General features: G+C 33.6%; 1 protein-coding gene across 1 annotated transcript; it reads left to right on the forward strand.

Moving 5' to 3' along the window:
- The first annotated feature begins 8,787 nt into the window (after positions 1–8,787).
- LOC113698310 (cyclin-D4-2) lies at positions 8,788–11,707 on the forward strand. Its single transcript, XM_027218093.2, has 6 exons — positions 8,788–9,351; positions 9,921–10,007; positions 10,117–10,215; positions 10,325–10,547; positions 10,650–10,774; positions 10,922–11,707. Exons 1-6 carry the CDS (start codon positions 9,061–9,063, stop codon positions 11,189–11,191), a joined length of 1,095 nt encoding a protein of 364 aa, XP_027073894.2. The 5' UTR covers positions 8,788–9,060; the 3' UTR covers positions 11,192–11,707.
- The last annotated feature ends 8,868 nt before the right edge of the window (positions 11,708–20,575 follow it).

Raw genomic sequence — 20,575 nt, forward strand, 5'->3', positions numbered from 1 at the left:
CCACGTGTGAAGATGAAGTTGAAGACCAATCATAAGTTCATATTGAATATTGTGTTTACTGTGATAGATTCAAACTTGATATGATATTGGAAGTGACCATAATAACGATCTTGATTTAAAGGAGATAATAAAGGAAATTAAACCAATCTATCTTAATATTTAGTTTCCAAATTCTTTTAATTTCTTGTTTTGGTCTTGTTTATTTAGTTTCTATATTAGTTTAGGAAATTTCAAATCAATTTCAAGAAAGTTTCGATTTACAATTGTGTCTATTTAGAAAGTTTTGTAATCTATAAATACTATTAGTCTAGTACATTATTTTTGGAAAGAGTTGAGTGGAGTTTTGAAGAGTTGAATCAAGTTTTAGAGAGTTGAGCTGAGTCGACTCTTGTTGAGTTGAGGAAAAGTCTCTAAGTTGAGTGTTGTGAGTTACCGTATGTGAAAGGTTACAATTTGAAATTATTATTGTTCAGTTTTGTATTAATAAAATTGTTGAGTATTTATTTGTATGTTTATTTTCCTTCTCTTTGCATACATTTTTATATATGTTGGAATTGCTTCTGTTGTGCATGATTTTCGTGCCAAGATTGCATAAATTGGTATTTGAAGGGATGACAAGTTACAACAAACAATATTTGCATGAAAAAAGTTTCCGCCAACAATTTCTGTAGCACTACTAAGTAAACAAGTACAATAGACAGATGGAAATTGAATAAAACCAGCAGCAGATAAACACAAGCTTGAATTCCAACAAAGAGAACAAATTCCACAGACTAGATTTTGGCAATCTACAGAAAATATTTAAGCAAGTATTGTGGGCTATAAAAGAGAAGGTTACCATTCTGACTATCATGGAGTCGTCGATAGGGGTGGGCACGGGTCGGGTACCCGCCCCTAACATGATTTGGCTGACCCGACCCTAATATATCGGATCAACCATTTTGCGACCCTAACCCGCTCCTAATATTTTCGGGTACCCGAATAGCGGGTACCCGAAAAAAAGGGGCGGGTCATAGGGTACCCGCCCCTAAAAAAAACTATTTTTCAATAAAAAAAATTTATTTTCTACTTAATATCAACATGTTTTTCAATAAAAAAACATGCTTTTCCAATTAATATTGGTAGAGATATTGTAATTAAAGTCCATACATCACCATTTTCACACATTTCATCCAATAATCAAATCAATCTCATAAATTTAGTACATATTAGAATATCTAATGGACAAAACGAAGTTTCATAATAATTTTGAGTACATCACCATTTTCACACATTTCATACTTCTACAACACAACAAACACAAGGATAATAAGTATTTGGTAACTTCCCCAAGGATATTATGGTACAAGACCGCATCTCAAATAAGTCAATTGTGAAATCAAGTTCGGAAAAGAATTGAATAGAACTAATTATTTTTGAAAAAAATATAACCAAAATAATGTTAAAAATCTTCCCCAACTTCTTTACATCTTTGGAATAGACCTTATGGTATTAAGGTGATGAAAAAGAAAAATAAATTTCTTACACTAAATAAAAGAGACAAATTTAAGACATATAATTGCAAACGAATGACACAAATATTTTAATTATCTAGCTAACAGAAAATTGAGACTCCAAACAAAAATCTTTGATTGAATTGATGCAAGATTTGCAGGAAAGATCGATGGAGGTAGAATAAAAATAAAAAAGATGAAAGGGATGAACAATTTTTATAACAGAGTTTCACAAATTTTTTTTTTCATTTTGTTCATGTTTCACCGAGAATATTCACTTTCTTCAAAAAAAATGAGAAGAGTAGATCATATAGGATTAGAATATGAGGCTGCGAGCCACTTCACTTGCACTTAGGATTAAAAATTACAAAATTATAAAATGATCCCTACTTTTTTAATATTTATAAAATATACCCTGCGGGTCGGGTACCCGCGGGTTTTTATTTTTCTGATCCGTATCCGTACCCGATTTTTCGGGTACCCGACCCTCATCTGCCCCGCTAAGAAAAATCGGATCGGGTATCCTATTTTTCGGATCGGATCGGATCGGGTTCATCGGATTTTCGGATCGGCGGATTTTTTTGCCCACCCCTAGTCGTCGATGGAAGCTCCATGATCTAGTTTTACAAAAATGGCTGTGCAATGACATTTCAGGTCGACGCATCTCTTGATCTTGATGACAAAAGATCTTAATTGCCAATGTCACTTTATATTTGAAACAATGTCACCCTAGTATTCATGGCAGTGACTTGTCAAAATATGACAATTTGATCTATGTATGGATGCAGGCTTTTGGCGGTTGGGGAATTTCAAAGTGCTTTTTAACACACCCCTACTATCCAAGGAGTTAACGACGAACATATCACAGGAATTCAAGTCAATGGCACAGCAATAGGTTAGAGAGGTCCTCATCAAAGTGATTACAGGATGGAGCTGATACGATCACGAATCTGTGCAGTTCGATTCAATTATTGTTCATGATAGACATATAGTTGCATTGTTTTATTGCATTCGTAAAAAAAAAATAATGTATATAAGTAAAATATTTCACATATACTCAATACAAGATTAAAATGTAATTGTATATAAAAAATTTGAACACTTAAAATAATCGGACTGAGCCACACGCAGCACAGACTGTATCAGTAGCCAGTCTGTGATTATTAAATTAGATGGCCTCAACAGAGGGAAAAGCACGACCGTATCAGCAGTAGCCAGTCTGTGATTACCAAATTAGATGGCCTCAACAGAGGGAGGGAGGGGAATGGGATATGATCTCTCCTAGCAAGGTCTTCTCTCTACAGCTTTGCATGAGTCCTTACAAAGTACATATAATTTCCCTTACTTCAGCCACGTAGCAAGGAGGTTGAGAAGTCACGGAATGCTTAACTAAGAGTACATTGTACCTTAGGGATGGGAAATTGTTGCAGAGGACAAGCGGGAATCTTGAATTCCACAGGGAATGGGATGTGATGATAGGTAGAACGATGACAAAAAGCAGTGGTGCCGATGTATAATATCAGCTGACATTAACATTCTAATACCAACCTTGATTCATGGACCCAGAATTAAAAAAGTAAATAAATTCTTGGGTGATCATTGCCTGGATACCACACACTTCTGTATGGACAAAACAGGCGTACTTTGCTTTCTAGAAAACAAAAAGTGTTTTATTATGATATTTTGGCTTCTACCTTATGTAAAAATATCAGATGCAGAGATTCCAATTTGTAGGATTAAGTTTCTGTTAATCTTGCTGCTGGACATTGTATATACGATTGTAGAGTTGATCAGAGTTACTTGTTGAACTTTTGATAGCCCAAAAAAGAAAAGAAAATAAAAGAAATGCTTAAGCTTTCGGGTTGTGCAGAATAGTTAAATTTATGCAAACCTGAGAGTTCTGAAAACTTAAAACACATATATTAGAGAGAAGCAGAAAGGTTTTCCAAGATTGAGACCCTAATACCCTTTTTGAGTTAATCTTCTTCATATTTTCTAATTATTCACGGGAATACTATGGAGTTTGTTTACTTTATCATCAGTTTGATGAAGAAAATAGTGAAAATCACCAATCCATGTTTCCAAGTGACAGTAGGCGCTTGTAGAATTTTTCAGGCAACAATGGGGATGCGGGGAATAATTGGCTGTAACACTAATCTTCTGCCAAGTTATCATGGCGAAGGTCGACCTTAAATCTGGATCCTAAATTTAGTTGGCCCAAGTACCAAGAAATTAACAAAATATGAATAGTCAAATGCTAAAAACCAGAAAAAAAAAAGGCATTGCCAAAACTCCTCAAAAAGGCAAATGTAACTGAAACATTACAAAGCCCTGTCATGGTCCAAGTCCAACATTTCCTCTAACAAGCAACTAACAAGCAATCATGTTTTGACCATGAGCTCATGACTATAGATGCCATTGAGGTTTGCCCATCAAGGACCATCAACCAAGTCCTAAAGCCACAACACTTATGCAATTCCTCCATGCACGCTTTGAAGTACAATCTTTAAAAGTAAATTTTACATATAACGACAGTGCATATATTATCACGATTGAATGTATGATATATGAGCAAAATTTAGATTTTAGTTTTAAATTCAAATGAGTTGTCATACATCCAATGGTGATAGTGTATACGCTGTTAGTGTAGAAAAGATTAATCCTATTCTTAATTGCTTTTTATTTTTGGGTAATTCATAGTTTACATCATTTTTGTTATCGCAACATTTGCCGCCAAATTAATAATATATTTTCCCATACAAACTAGTTTGTAATGTGAGACTAGGAAAACAAAACGAAAAATCAAAATAATACAATTAATGTTCTAATTACTAAATTTGCTCAAGTACCACAGCTAATTTCTTCTAAATGACATCGAAAAATTACTTCTCTTCCTAACCAATTTCTTTTCTTTTTTAAAGAACAACAGCCCAACTAGCAAGAAATAGAAATATATATACAGATCGAGTGTTTGAATGAAGCAAAGTTGCTAGAAATCTGTACTTCTGAGTACTTGACCGTGCACAAACACCAATGGTCACAACAAAATATTTTTGGACTCAAAGAGTATCTATGCCGAATTGTGAGGGAGACAAATGGAGCCAGAAAAGCTCAGGAAGAGACATATTTCAGTATTATATAAGTACTATATATATACTACACGCAAAAATATCAGCGCTTAATGTGGAGTCGCAGAGACCGTGGCTGATGTTCTGGATGCTTTTGATGCCGAGGCACGGCGTTGAATGGAGATACATAAATGTTTTATAGACACTAAAATAAATTTGATTTGTTGGGTGGGAACTGGGAACGGATAGGGAGAGAAAAGGGGCTTCCTTCAAGAGCTCGAATCTCGACCCAGAAATGCGTATAAAAGAATATGGTCTTATTTTCTTCTTGTTTGGTCTCTGATTAAAAATTTCAAGAGTTGGTTTGGACCACTGCAATTCAGGTTAATGCATGCACGTCCATGCAGAGCTTTTTTCTTTTGTGTATGCACCCAAGACAAGAAACCATTTATAAGAATATGCACCCAAGACAAGAAACCATTTATTTGCTACAACACAAAGCTGAGAGAAGGCTGCTGTTGATTCTTTGCTCTCTTTTTTTTTTTTTTCCTTTTTCTTTGGGTTGATCTGCACGTGATAAACTGGTAATGCCATGTTTGTAGCAAAAGTGATCAAACATGTTAATATTCTATTTTCTGGTCTTACCAGAATTTTTGGGGCTAACCCTTAATTGGAATGTAAAAGCTGGTGGTGGAAAGGTGAATGTAGATTTGCTTGTGGTGTTGTAATCCTGCTTGCAGATGGCATCTATCAATGGGAGACTAAAAAGAGTTCGAAATTTGTGGTGCCAAAATCTATGAAAAGGAAGAAGGATAAGTCCTTTAAATCGTGTTTACGAAATTTAACTTTTCTTCCACATGGAAGATTGAACTCCTATGTACCATCGTCCCTTCTTTTTTTTTTTTGATTGGTTGGTTTTATCTTTCAATCTTAGGATTTGGAGGTGCTTAAAGGTACCTTATGGCTTACTTTTACTAGTTATGTCATCCAATTTAGGAGGTAAGAAATTGATGTCAATTTCCTCTAACTCAATCTGTATGCTTTTCTCAATTTTGCCAGCTCTAATTTTAGATCTGACGAGATAAAAGGGAACGAATGATATGGAATCTATGAATAACAGAATAAGATACTTTAGTTTTGCGATTCAATATGAGAATAATTGATATTTATAAAAACCTATTTTAGTGAGTATTCGTTCTGATAGTGGTCAACTTAACAATTAATTTTTATACATTGACATACTCTATGAAAATGGAACCATTGTATATGCATGTGACATATTTACATATATTTTAGATAAATTTTCAAAATAACATGATAAGTATCTCTAAAGATGAAACATTAGAATTAATGCCAGTTTTTGGCTTATTTACCGAAAAGAATAGTACATTGAGCAACTAAAGTTTTTTTTTTTTTTTTTATCGTAGCAACTAAAGTTACATCACATGGTTTCCATCTATCAAAAGAAGCTTATATGCTTGCTGTTCTAGTTGTATGTTTATTTAGTAAACGTAGTATCAACTAGGGCTGATGCTGGACCGAATAGCTTGACTCGAACTCGCAAGGTACTCAGTAAGTAGTTTGGCTTGAGATCGTTTTGACCGAGCTCGAGCTCAAGTTCGAGCTGTTTGATAGAAGCAGCGAGTGGAGCTCGATTTCAATATTTTGCACTCGAAAGCTGGACGAGCTTAATCGAGCTTTTTATAATACATATTTTAAGTTTTATTATTGTGAAATGTCAATAATATTCTTTATTTAAAATTATATGTAAAATATTAATTTTTAGTACATGAGGTCGATTAGGCTTGATTGAACTCGAATAAACTCGATTGAGTTTGATTTGAATTGATTAGTTTAATTAAACTAGAGCTCGAGTTTGAGCTTGAGTAACGTAAATTGACGTCGAGTTCGAGCCCGAGCTCAAATTCTAAAAGCTCGACGATCTCGAGTTTAGTTATTTTACCTCACTACTCGAGCTCGACTCGACTCAAACGCACCTCTAGTATCAACATGCAACAATCTCATTAATCACATAGATTCAATTCAAGTAGATTAAACATTGGATGTCTAGATGATAAACTATGCTTTATGTCTAGAAATCAAGTAGCTTAGTCTTTGGATGTCTAGATAATAAACTATTTTCTATGGAAAATTTATCTCTTCTATAATGTAAATACCATAATTGTGGTTCTTCTGCCTTTTTTTTTTTTTTTTCTTTTTTGCTACAAATACAATTCTTTTTTTGAACAAAAACCGGCAAGAAGATATTATTTTATTTTTTGTGATACATTTCTTGATATGATCTATGTTGCAATTAAGAAAATGCTAACTAAGTCTATCTAGAGTACCATCAATAGAGAAAATTAAATTTATTAGTCCCCTAATAATTTTTGCTACAATGTCTAATTGTAATCAACAATTAAGTAGTTCGGACAATAAAACGACAACAAAATATTTATTCATCTTTCTCGTTGCTTTTAGATATTTCTAACACTATAAATAAGAAAATTGATCATTAATAAGTGTATCTACAACGTAAATTTACAAAATTAAATATTTTGACTGTTCCTTGTTATTGTAGTTAATATACCCAAATAAAATGGGTAAATAAGTCTTATTGGACTATAAACCGACAAAAAAGAATATAAAATTAACCAAATTAAGCATTTGTTTTTCTTATTACTTCCTGATACGCCCAAATAAAATTTATAACTAAGTTTGTCTAGTCCATAACTTGATAAAATGAAATTAATCTGTTTCCTAGTTCATATGGAATTTTCCTACAATTATTATTAGGAAAAGTGATCGGTAATTATGATTGTTTAGCCAATAAATCGACACATGAAATTTATTACTCGACTGATTACTTTTCAATATTGTCGCACCTATTATTGAGAGAAAATCATTATTGAACCCTATTTGGACCATAAATCAACAAAAAGTTTATTATTTTCCCTCACTATTTTTGAAAATGCTCGCACTATTGTTAAGGATAAAACGATTGATAACTAATTAGTCACAATAATTAGTCTAAGTTTTCTCAACAATTAATGCTTCAACGATAATGGTATTATATTTATATTTTGACATGTAATAAGAAGATTTTTTTTAATAAACTCATAATTAAACTAATATAGGTTTTTTAGGTATAGAGAATCAACAATTAAATATTTTCTTAATAGATTTTTTACATTCTTTAAAGTTACTTGTTATTCATGTAAAAAATTTCATCTATAATGTTAAAATCCAATCAAAGCGTGACTAAAATTTTTTTAAAAAAACAAATATTAACAAAAATATATAATAAAAAATGTAGAAGTATTTTTATAATGTACAATCCAATAATCAATATAAATCTGAAGATTTTTTTTAATAAACTCATAATTAAACTAATATAGGTTTTTTAGGTATAGAGAATCAACAATTAAATATTTTCTTAATAGATTTTTTACATTCTTTAAAGTTACTTGTTATTCATGTAAAAAATTTCATCTATAATGTTAAAATCCAATCAAAGCGTGACTAAAATTTTTTTAAAAAAACAAATATTAACAAAAATATATAATAAAAAATGTAGAAGTATTTTTATAATGTACAATCCAATAATCAATATAAATCCTGATAATACAAAATACAAAATACAAAATACAAATGTAAACTTATTAGGACACTTGCAAATTTATTGCAAAACAATAACTCTTAATTGTCATAAAAGTTACTTGACTTTAGTGTTTAGTAAATAAGATTGTGCAGTAATTTTCTCAAACAAACTTTTTGGTAAGGCTGCAATTTAAGCAAACATATGAAGACAGAATCCATCGATTAAATCATTATTGCATCATCTCTGTCCTCAGTCCTCGCTGTGCTGTGGGCAATACCTTTCCATATAATCACCTTTGACTGTCCCACAAATTGACCAAAATCTTCCCAAATTACAAAAGGGTTTAATGTTGGCGTTATGATCTTTATTTTTCCACACATTTTGTGCCAATCCATTCAGAGTGCGCTCATCACTTTGCTTCTTCCTTTGCGATTTCTCAGAAGAATATCACTAATTTCCTTCCCAAAAATTACAATAAAATCTCTAATACATCGGTTTCATACCAGGATAAGGTCTGAATTAATTTTTTCTGTTGTTTGTCTTTTTTTTTTTTTTAAATTTTTAATTTTTTTTTGCTAATAGACCACAGGGCCGCCAGCCACAGCCTCCTCCCTCTTTCTCCCTTTTACCCTAGGCACTGATGGAGCCTTCCTACATAAAGCCCCTCTCTCGGGCACAGTTTCTCCAACACAAGAACCCCTCGTCCTCTCCCTCCCTAGACAGTCTGTCAATCTTTTTCTACAAAGGGTTTTTAATAAAAATCTAGATGGTACTATATACAATCAACAACCAGCAATGCTTTCTTGCCTAAAAATCCCATTTTTTTGAGATAAAAATCCATTCTTTATGAGGTCTTGACTCATTTATCAACCAAAGTACGTTCTTTGTTGCTTTGAGAATGGCTGATAACAGCTTTGACTCTTCAGAGGGCAATGGCTTGTCCATTGATGATCCTGAAATTGCCTCTGTACTTACAGAGGAAATGGACCATCCATGGAATGATGAAGCTTTAAGCTTTGGCTATCGCAGATCAGTACCTATTGATTTGCCTTGCCTGACTGAAGAGAACTTTGTTTTGATGGTTGAGGAAGAAAATTCCCATTTGCCAAAAGATGATTATCTCGTGAGATTGAGGACAGGGGAGTTGGATATGAGTGTGAGAAGACTGGCCCTTGATTGGATTTTGAAGGTCTATGAATTAATTTCTTCAAATGGTGTTTTTGGGTTTTTGCTTTTTAAATAGTTGGAAAAAGAATTTTTTTCCCTCATTTTCAGAAAAAAGGATAAAGAGTTGCTCTGATTTTCCTATGATTGTAATATCTTTTAAGATTTCATATTGTTTTGATCAGCATTCTTATTTTAAATCGTTTTTCTTAATTATCCTGCTCTTTTTTGGGAAATGTTGGTCTTCGGCATCGAGTCGTAATCAATTCCTTAAATGTTTTTCCTTCATTTGACCTTCTTAAATTAGCTTTTTTCTTGTCTGAATAGTTTTAATGACTTCGACTGTGTTGCCATAATTGAAGGTATCAGTAGGCATTGATGGTGTCTTTGGTCATTCAAAGCCTCATTTCTGGAGTGGTTAACCGGAATCTTATTTCCTTCTTTGGCTTGTCTTCATCCATTCCCTTTTAATGATGATTCCTTAACGATCATGCGTTTATAGAAGCTTAATCAATTTCATTCTTTTCTTCGTCTTTATTTTTTTTTCTTTTTCTGCTGTGCTGATTTCTGATACATTGTTTTTGTCATTAACAGGCTCATTCCCATTATGGTTTTGGAGAACTTACAATTTATCTGGCTATGAATTATTTGGATCGCTTCCTTTCCCTGTTTGATTTGCCTGTAAGTCCACTACAGGGGCCAAGTGATATTCATATGCATCAGCATTTGTTTTTCTAGTGTTGTTATGACATTTCTGTAACTGATCTCATTTTTGCCATTGGATATGCAGGAAGGCACTACTTGGGCAGCGCAGTTGTTAGCTGTAGCTTGCTTCTCAATAGGAGCAAAAATGGCCGAAATCAGACTCCCTCCAATTGAGTATTTACAGGTGGAAGGGGGGAAGACTGGTTATGTTAATTCATTTGTTAATCATTGGTTGTTTCTCATTTAGATGTTAACCAAACCTTGTAAAATTTTTGTTAAAACTAAAAATATAGGTTGGAGACCCCAAATATGTTTTTGAAGCCAATACTATAGAAAGAATGGAGCTTATTGTGTTGACCACTCTGAACTGGAGGATGCATTCTTATACTCCTTATGCATACATAGACTATTTTCTTAGGAAGATAAATGTTGGTGGTGGTGATGGTAATGATCAAGAGCTTGCCTTTGATGCTTTGATTGGAAAAGCAGTCAAACTCATCTTGAGCACCATAAAAGGTCTATCTTTTGTTCTGCTGTGGAATTGATTCTCTTGTACCTTCATTGGTCCTAAAATCTTTAGAGGGTTTGATTCAGTTCTGGTGGGGGAATTGAATGCAGGCATTGACTTCTTGGAATTCAAGCCTTCTGAGATTGCTGCAGCAGTGGCAATATTTGTTGCAGAAGAAAACATACAAGCAATAGATACTGAGAAGGCAATGTCTGGTTTGATCCTAATAGAGAAGGTATTATTTGTGGTGCCCACCAGAAAAAAAAAAACAAGAATCTGCTATAATTTATAAATTTATAATATTGCACCTGTCAACTCAGTTCAAATTTTTGCATCATTGATATTTACTATTAATTATTTGTTTGCTGGTGAAAATTTGCAGGAAAGAGTGCTCAAGTGCCATAAACTGCTGAAAGATTTGACATTGATGATGATGATGAGTGGGTCTACAGATACTAATATGGCTAATGCCTCTGTTTCATTAGTGCCCCACAGCCCAAATGGGGTACTTGAAGCTGCTTCCTTGAACTTTAGAAGTGATGAAGGAACAGTTGGGTCATGTCCAAGTTCTTCAAATAATACTCCAGATGATGCTAATAGGATAAAATTGGACACAGAAACTTCTCCTTTTGGCAACAACTCTCAAAAGTGAAAGAAAAAAAAAGTCATGAAATGTGAATTTTGGCTTCACATCCAAGTCCCTTCAGTCCAATCAGTTTGGTTGAATGGAAGCTTTGGTGTGTGGGGTCTTATAAAAAAACCCAAAAAAAAAAAGAAAAAGATTTCCATACCAGAGAGAGAGAGAGAGAGAGAGAGAGAGAGAGAGAATATGAGGGAAGAGATGGGAAGAGAAAGGTCCCAACTTTCATCCTTTTAGCATGAAAAGAATAGTCACCAGCTGTGAATTAATCAGGAGCTGTCAACTACTACAGAATAGCAAATGTGGATGAAAAAGTTTTGGAAGGGCAATATAGTAATTGGCAAGGGATAATACATTTTGTTTGTAGCTTCAAAAAAAAAAAAAAAAAAAGAGGAGAGAGAGAGAGATAGAGAGTAGGAGGAGAGCAGCATAGTATACAGATGGCAATATATTTGTTATATTGATATTTATTTATCCAGTAAACTATTGAAATAAAATGTACAATTTGCCCTTCCTAGTAAACCAAGATCTTATGTTACTACCATTCTTAATTGTACATTTATTAATCAGCTTACAAAAACGATTGGGAGCGAAATTGCAATTGTGCCCCTAAATTAACCAAAAAAAGAAAAAAATCATGTTAAGATGAATTTTTATGAGAATTTAATAAAGACCTCAGGCCAATTTACATGATTCAAAGATTTCCATTTCCATCTGAGGTGGAAATTGCCGTTTCTTCAAAGATAATGACAAATGCGGTGTCGTTTATCATGTTCCTGAGTAATAATTACTCGTCTGTCTTCTTTTAAAAAGAATTCGAAACGGTCATTCTGGGCCTCGATGCTAGGTTCATTGTCATATATGATTTTACGTGTGTATGACCAATCAACATATTTGCTTTTGATTCTTAGCTACATAAGCTATCTTGATTTACACCAAAAAAAGAATAGTAATGAAAAGAAATTTCTTGTGGTTCTAAAACACTTGAAAATATAGGAAATTCTACAACACGGTATACCACATCCACATTGCGGTAAATCACATTGTCGGAAAAAAAGAAAAAATTCATGAGATAAGATACCACAGATATAGTATACCACTTGGTAGAAGGATCCCTTGAAAAATATTTTAGGCTCCCGATTACAGGCTGTCAACGGTATGACTTCAGACCCAAGCCCAACTCAAATCCGATCCGTTTTATAAAAGCCGCAAATCAAATGAAAAACTGCAGCACCCTGAGGACAAGCAATTCAATGGCTTTCCAACAAATCCAAATTGATAAACGAAATATTTAATATTTAAAATCCACGAAAGCTATATAATAAACAAACCAATATTTAATTTACCAAATTAAAGTTTGAACGGTAATCAGATATTAGTTTTGAAAAATTAATTTCCAAATTTTTGAAATTTTATACTAAATTCTTTAATTACTGGCTGATGAGTGTTTCATTCCTAACTAGGGGTGAGCAAATTCGGTTCTTACCGAATTCATAACCGATTTCAAATTCAATTTGGTAATTTGAAATCGGGTATTTGGTAATTTGGTACAAATTTGGTACGTACCAAATTCACCGAATTCTAATATGATATGAAATAGGTAATGAGATTATGAATTAGGTAATAACCGATTTCGCATTCAAATTCGGTAATTGAAATCGGGTACCGCATTACCGCATTCGAATTACCAAATTGGTATATAAAATTATATAATATATAGATAAATGCTATTTAGTATTAGTATATACTACTAATACTTTATTATATTATATAGGTAAATGCTATTAATAATAATTAGTATATGGTATTATCAATTTATCATCATATCATGTACTTATAATAATAATAATATATAATAATGTACAATATATTATTTTAGTATTTGTTAATTGTTATATGACTATAATAATACCAATATATAGTAATACATAACAATATAAGATAACTATAATACTTATTATTTTATACATGAGTAACATGACTAGAATTAGATAATAATTAACACATATATGTATAATACTAAATATTAAACAATAAACATAATTAGTAATTAAATTTAGATATTGGTAATTTGATACATCATTCATGTTTGAATTATTGAATATTTGAATGCATAATCTCTAACTTGCAAGTATTAGTGTACTCTACATATTTAACATAAAAATTCATATTATCTATTCACTAATCTTAATTCTTAAGACTTTAAGTATAGATAAGACAACTAAGTAGTTAGCAGTGTAAGTGAATGCATATGAATTGCAAATCAATGTACTAGTGTAAGTGCCCGGTGCAACCTAATGAGTACAAACAAATTCACAATGATGCACAAAGATATATCAAATTTAAGCACAATAAAGAAAACTTAATTAAAGAGAAAGGATAAGAAATGCAAACCAAATATCAAACCAATAGCCTCTTCAATTGATGGCGATGCTAACCAAGATGTACAAGTGAAGGCTCACTCCTTCCTCACCCCAAACACACTTTGGTTGAGCCAAGGAGTTTTACAACTATTCTAGTTAACCCTCAACAACCTACACTTGAAAGATCACTCACCCAATTAAGAACTATTTTATACAAATGAGGCAACCTTCACCAAGGTTTTACCACTTCAAGTGATAGGTTCACCTTCACCAAGGTTTTACTTCTCCTAGAGAGAAACCTTCACTTGAGCAACCTCACAACCCAACTTCCCCAACCCCTTATACAACCAACAAAGAATCTTTCTACTCAAAAATCTCACTTGTAAGCTTGTATTTTGTGTTGGCAAAAGTCATTTGTCTTCTTGTGCTTTGGGGTATTTATAGAAGGTGAGAAATGGCTTCAAAAGGCTCTCTAACGGTCAAATATTAAATGCTGTCAAAACTAGCCGTTGGCCTGTCGGACGTCCGAACCACCTGTCGGACGTCCGAACCCTGCATCCAAACCACCTGTCGGACGTCCGAACCCTGCGTCCGAACGTCGTCAGAGAGTCATCAAATCTTTGCGAAATTTCTCGGACGTCCGATGCGATCGATGTGCGTCCGATCCTTCCGGACGTCCGATGCTTCCTCACGAGCGTCCGACAGAGTTTCCTTCTTGATGTTCTTCATCCTTTCGGACGTCCGATAGCGTCCGACATGAGTGCCCTGTTTTTGCTTCTTCTTTTATGCCACAAGAATCTGTTCTAACAAATTACTCACATAAAAACATTAACCCAAATCTACATATTGGTTTGTTAATCATCAAAACCAAGGATTGATCGACCAAGGTCAACAATCTCCCCCTTTTTGATGATGACAAACAAAATGAAGATTTCTTTTATCAAATAAGTTCAAATAAAACTCCCCCTTAGAAAATGCCAACATGTTCAAATAAAACTCCCCCTTAGAAAATGCCAACATACAAAGAAACTTCAATAAGTCCTACTCCCCCTTTTGGCATCAATCAAAAAGCCAACTTCCCCTTTATTTTTCAAGTCAAGACCATAATAGGGTCCTTGGGAGTTATTACAACATGATCTAGCAATCCACATGGATTTAATACCTTTTCTCATATTTTTCTTTACATAGCAATCATTTTGCATATGTCCAAATTGGCAACAAAAGTGACACATGATAGAAGTATTTTGCACATAGGTGGATTTAATGCAACTAATTTTCTTACTTCTTATCATAGCAAACTTATTTATGCCTTGAAAAGATTTGCTTTCTTTTGTTTGAGAAAACTTTTGTTTTTCATTTTGGAGAAACTCGTTCAAGTCATTAATTCTTTTCTTTAACAATTTTTGTTCCTCCAACATTTTTTCATAAAACTTTGTTTTCTCTTCCAACTTCCTTTTCAAATTATTTTTGCAATCAAAAACACTTTTTTGATTTTTTAAATCATCATTTTTCATTCTCAAACATTTATTTTCTTGAAAAAGTTTGGAATTTTCTTCCAACAAATCATTTATTTTTGTTTTCAAATCTTTATTTTTAGCATAAGATTTTCTCAAACTTTTATGCATTTTAATCATAAGAATTTTCACATCATCATCTTCATTATCTTCATCACAAGAAGAGTGATAAGAACTTACCTCATCTTCTCCAACGGCCATTAGTGCCATTTGGGCCAACTCTTCTTTTTCTCTTTTTGAATTGCATTCATCCCATGTAATTTTGCAATCTCCTCTTGAACATCTCTTGTTGAAGATCTTCTTGAAACTTTTGATGTGAGGAGTTATATCATTATCCACTTCCATGATTTCATTACCCATGAAGGATGGGTTATCCCCCACTTGAGATGCTTTAAAAGCTATGCCTCTCTTATACATTCTTGCATTTTCTTCCTCTTGCACTTTGAATTTCAGCTTTAATTCATAAGAGGTTAGGGTATCCACAAGAGATTCAATGGACATAGAATTTAAATCCTTTGCCTCTTCTATAGCATTTATTTTGTTTTCCCATTCTTTTGGCAAGGCATTCAAAATCTTTCTATTTTTCTCACCCAAAGAATATTCTTTTCCAAGCAATTTAAGATCTTCAATAATGTCACAAAATCTACTACACATCTTATCAACATTTTCAAGAGGATGCATTTTGAAAAATTCATATTGAGAAACAAGCAAAGATTTCTTTTGTTCTTTAATATCTTGGTTACCTTCATGAAATACACACAATTTATCCCAAATATCTTTAGCTGATTTACAACCTTTAATCCTACTAGATTCATTTACATCTAATGCATTGTACAATATACACATGGCCTTGGCATTCAAAGAAAGGTATCTCTTGTCTTTTTCATTCAATTCTTGTCTAGTCTTTAATCTACTCAAATTGGTGGTAGAGTCAACTATTCTAACTTCATAAGGACCATCTTCTACCACATACCATAATTCAATATAAACGGATTGTAAGAAAATCATCATTCTTTGTTTCCACATGCTAAAATGAGAACCATTAAACATAGGTGGTCTATCAATAGATTGCCCTTCTAAAAAAGAAACTTTTATGGTTGCCATGATCTTTACTCTAAGCGGTTAAGCTTGATCAAAAGAGACCAAGCTCTGATACCAATTGTAAGTGCCCGGTGCAACCCAATGAGTACAAACAAATTCACAATGATGCACAAAGATATATCAAATTTAAGCACAATAAAGAAAACTTAATTAAAGAGAAAGGATAAGAAATGCAAACCAAATATCAAACCAATAGCCTCTTCAATTGATGGCGATGCTAACCAAGATGTACAAGTGAAGGCTCACTCATTCCTCACCCCAAACACACTTTGGTTGAGCCAAGGAGTTTTACAACTATTCTAGTTAACCCTCAACAACCTACACTTGAAAGATCACTCACCCAATTAAGAACTATTTTATACAAATGAGGCAACCTTCACCAAGGTTTTACCACTTCAAGTGATAGGTTCACCTTCACCAAGGTTTTACTTCTCCTAGAGAGAAACCTTCACTTGAGCAACCTCACAACCCAACTTCCCCAACCCCTTATACAACCAACAAAGAATCTTTCTACTCAAAAATCTCACTTGTAAGCTTGTATTTTGTGTTGGCAAAAGTCATTTGTCTTCTTGTGCTTTGGGGTATTTATAGAAGGTGAGAAATGGCTTCAAAAGGCTCTCTAACGGTCAAATATTAAATGCTGTCAAAACTAGCCGTTGGCCTGTCGGACGTCCGAACCACCTGTCGGACGTCCGAACCCTGCGTCCGAACGTCGTCAGAGAGTCATCAAATCTTTGCGAAATTTCTCGGACGTCCGATGCGATCGATGTGCATCCGATGCGTGCGTCCGATCCTTCCGGACGTCCGATGCTTCCTCACGAGCGTCCGACAGAGTTTCCTTCTTGATGTTCTTCATCCTTTCGGACGTCCGATAGCGTCCGACATGAGTGCCCTGTTTTTGCTTCTTCTTTTATGCCACAAGAATCTGTTCTAACAAATTACTCACATAAAAACATTAACCCAAATCTACATATTGGTTTGTTAATCATCAAAACCAAGGATTGATCGACCAAGGTCAACAACTAGTGTATTGACTTTCACAATAATATATGTAAGTAAATAAGTTTTATTTTGATTTGAAATAAATTATAAGTTTGTAAGTAATATAACTTATCACTACTCATTGTAATTTGTAAGTTTGTAACTAATATTACTTATTAGTAATCATTGTAAATTATAAATTCATAAATTATCACTAATCGTTGTACAGTCTAAGGTTTATTCTAGTTTAAATTAATCACTTTTTATGTGTTCCTTAAATCATAGACTAATGATTTTACGCATAAGTTATCAAATAAGTTAAAATTCATATTATCTATTTACTAATCTTAAGACTTTAAGTATAGACAAGACAACTAATCAGTGTAAGACTGTAAGTGAATGTATGTGAATTGCAAATCAATGTATTAGTGTATTGACTTTCACAATAACATGTGTAAGTAAATAAGTTTTTATTTTGATTTGAAATAAATTATAAGTTTGTAACTAATATAACTTATCACTAATCATTGTAATTTGTAAGTTTGTAACTAATATTACTTATTATTAATCAGTGTAAATTATAAATTCATTGTAACTACTAACTAATATTGCTTATAATTAATCATTGTAAATTATAAATTCATAAATTATCACCAATCATTGTATAGTCTAAGGTTTATTCTAGTTTAAATTAATCACTTTTTATGTGTTTCTTAAATCATAGACTAAGGATTCTAGGTATAAGTGATCAAATAAATGCCAATTAAACCACAAAATGATTAGAACATAAGTAATGTGTTCAATTATGAATAAATTTAGGGATCAAATCAGTAATAATTTATAAATCATAGATGAATTCGGTTTAACCGAATTCATTACCGTTTTCGAATTTGAAATCGGTTGCGGAATGAATTCGGTTATGCCCAATTCGGAATTGAAAACGGTTTAAATTTTTATAGGTAGAATAACCGAATTCACCGAATTCAGTGCACCGAATTACCGAATTTGCACCGAATGCACACCCCTATTCCTAACATGCAAGAAGGGAGAAAATAATGCAAAATTTTATCATATGTGGCCAAGTGCCATAGTAAAAGTGAGCCATGTGTCTCCGGACAGTAGGACTGTCAATGTACCAGCTTCAGACTCGAACCTAACTCGAACCCGATTCTTTTTTTATTTCTGGATTTAGGATAAATAGTAGACCTGCTCACTCGAATCCATTTTTTATATAAGATAAAACGAGTCGGATATGAATTTATATGTTCTAACCCATTTTGGACTTGGATCTAATTAGCATAAATATTTTAATAAAAATGTATATATCATTAAAATTTATTGATAATATACTTAATTTTAATTTAAAAAGATAATTTAATTGTAGTGTTGATAAAGTTTATGTACAAATAAAACTTCTAAACTATTTAAAAATTTTATCATATTTAATTAATTCTAAAAAATCGATGTACCCGAATTCGATTAGGTCTAAATCTGGATTCGATTGATTGAGACTTGACCAAATTTGGATTCTGACCAAATCTGGATTCAGATCTAGACAGTTTCATGGCATGTCGAGTTTGGGTCTGCAATTACCAATCCTAACCTGGAACCGGTCAGTTTCTGGAATCGAATCTAGGTCCACAATTACCAAATTTAGCCCGAATTCGAACAATTTCCAAATCCGACTATTTTTGGATCCTGTTCCTGGATTAGACCCGTTACAGTAAACAGCTTTCCCGTCTAGGGATGACAATTAGGGCGGGTACTCCCGCGGAGGGCTAATGGGTAGGGCTGTCAATAGTCCGGGTCCAGACCCGGACCCGGACCTGACCCATCAATATTTTTTGAGTACGGGTAGGTATATAGATCCGCGACCCGGATCCGGACCTAGACCCATTTTATTTAATAAATTTACGAGTCGGATACGGAATATACCATTCCGACCCGTATTTGACCCGAACCCGTTTTAATTAATTAATACTTAAAAAATATATACCAATCTATCATAATTATTCATATCAATACTACATTTCTACTTTTTTCATTCCCAAATTTTTCCAACCCTAATACCCACCGCCGCACATCCCTTTTTCCCCTCACTCTATTTTCTCTTTTGCTCTGCCTCCCACCTCCGCCAGTGGCCAGTCCGCCGTGAAACCGGCAACGATCTCTCCATCTCCAGCTCCAAAGAAGCCCAGCTCCAGAGAAGCCCGTTGCCTGCCTCCAGTTCCAGTCTCACTCTCTTCTCTTTTACTCTGCCTCCGCCAGTCCGCCGTGAAGCCGACGAGCTCTCTCCATCTCTGACGCCTGACGGTTGCAGCTCCAGAGAAGCCTAACTCTTCCAAGCTTCTAGCAGCCCAGCTTTCTTTCTCACAGTCACAGGTATTTTTTTTTTATTTTTGAATACCGTAAGAGTTTGTAAAAAGCATGGTGAGGTGAAGGCCGGAATTCTGGTATTTTGTCTTTGTCAAAGACCGTGAATTTAAGGACCGTGAATGTGAGTAGCAGTTTGTTATTTGTGTCTACTAAACTGAGCTAAATATTGAAACTTCAGTGATGGGTTTTGATTCTCCTTCTGAATTGTGAAATTCCTGGGAACAAATGGACGAATTGAGGGAAAATGTCACGGTTGATCAATTCTAGTGTTAAGGCGCAATAAATGTTGAGTGATTTTTCTCTCTTCCATTCATATTGTATGTTATTAAATTCAGCAGAACATATTGCCAAGTGTATGTTTAGGACAGTCTCGGAGTTTCCCCATTTAATTACTCCATTTGAATGTCCTCCTCTTTTTCTCACCTCTGGTGTATTTTATGAACTTTGTCTTTGTTTAAGCACTAGATCTTGACTTTGATATTGTCGTCTGGCTAGGTTGCCTAAAGGTTAAAGGAGCATAATGCATTATACATAAGACATACAACCTTCATTCAACAATATTGCGTGGTAACTGATTTAGATTAGCTTCCCTCTTTCCTATCCTCTCACTATGGAAATGTGTTATTATAAGATGTAATTTGCTCCTTGAAGATGGACTTGAAATTTAGCATAATGGTATCAGGAGATGTTAAGGAGCCTGACCGAGTCAGTTATGGTATGATCCTCTTGGAAAAATAAAATAACAATTTTCTATAGCAACACTTGCTCAACTAATAAGTTGTGGTTGATTGACTAGCGATATCAAGAGTGACTGCTGAGAGATCTCATGGACAGGCTTCATCTGATGAACTCCAAGGCATTGTTATTACAAGTTTGTTTTGTTGAGTTACTCTAGTAAGACTAATCTATTTTCTTTCTCTTTGTTTTCTTAGAGTTATTTGGAGAAGATTTGGGTGATTCTTCTAAAGTTCTCAAGTTAGGGTGATGTATTTGAATAAGGCCAATTTGATTTCTTTTCTTATCTGATTTTTTGTTGTATTACTTAGTAATTAGTTTACAAA

This window comes from Coffea arabica, chromosome 7e (assembly GCF_036785885.1).
Source record: "Coffea arabica cultivar ET-39 chromosome 7e, Coffea Arabica ET-39 HiFi, whole genome shotgun sequence".
Lineage (NCBI taxonomy): Eukaryota > Viridiplantae > Streptophyta > Magnoliopsida > Gentianales > Rubiaceae > Coffea > Coffea arabica.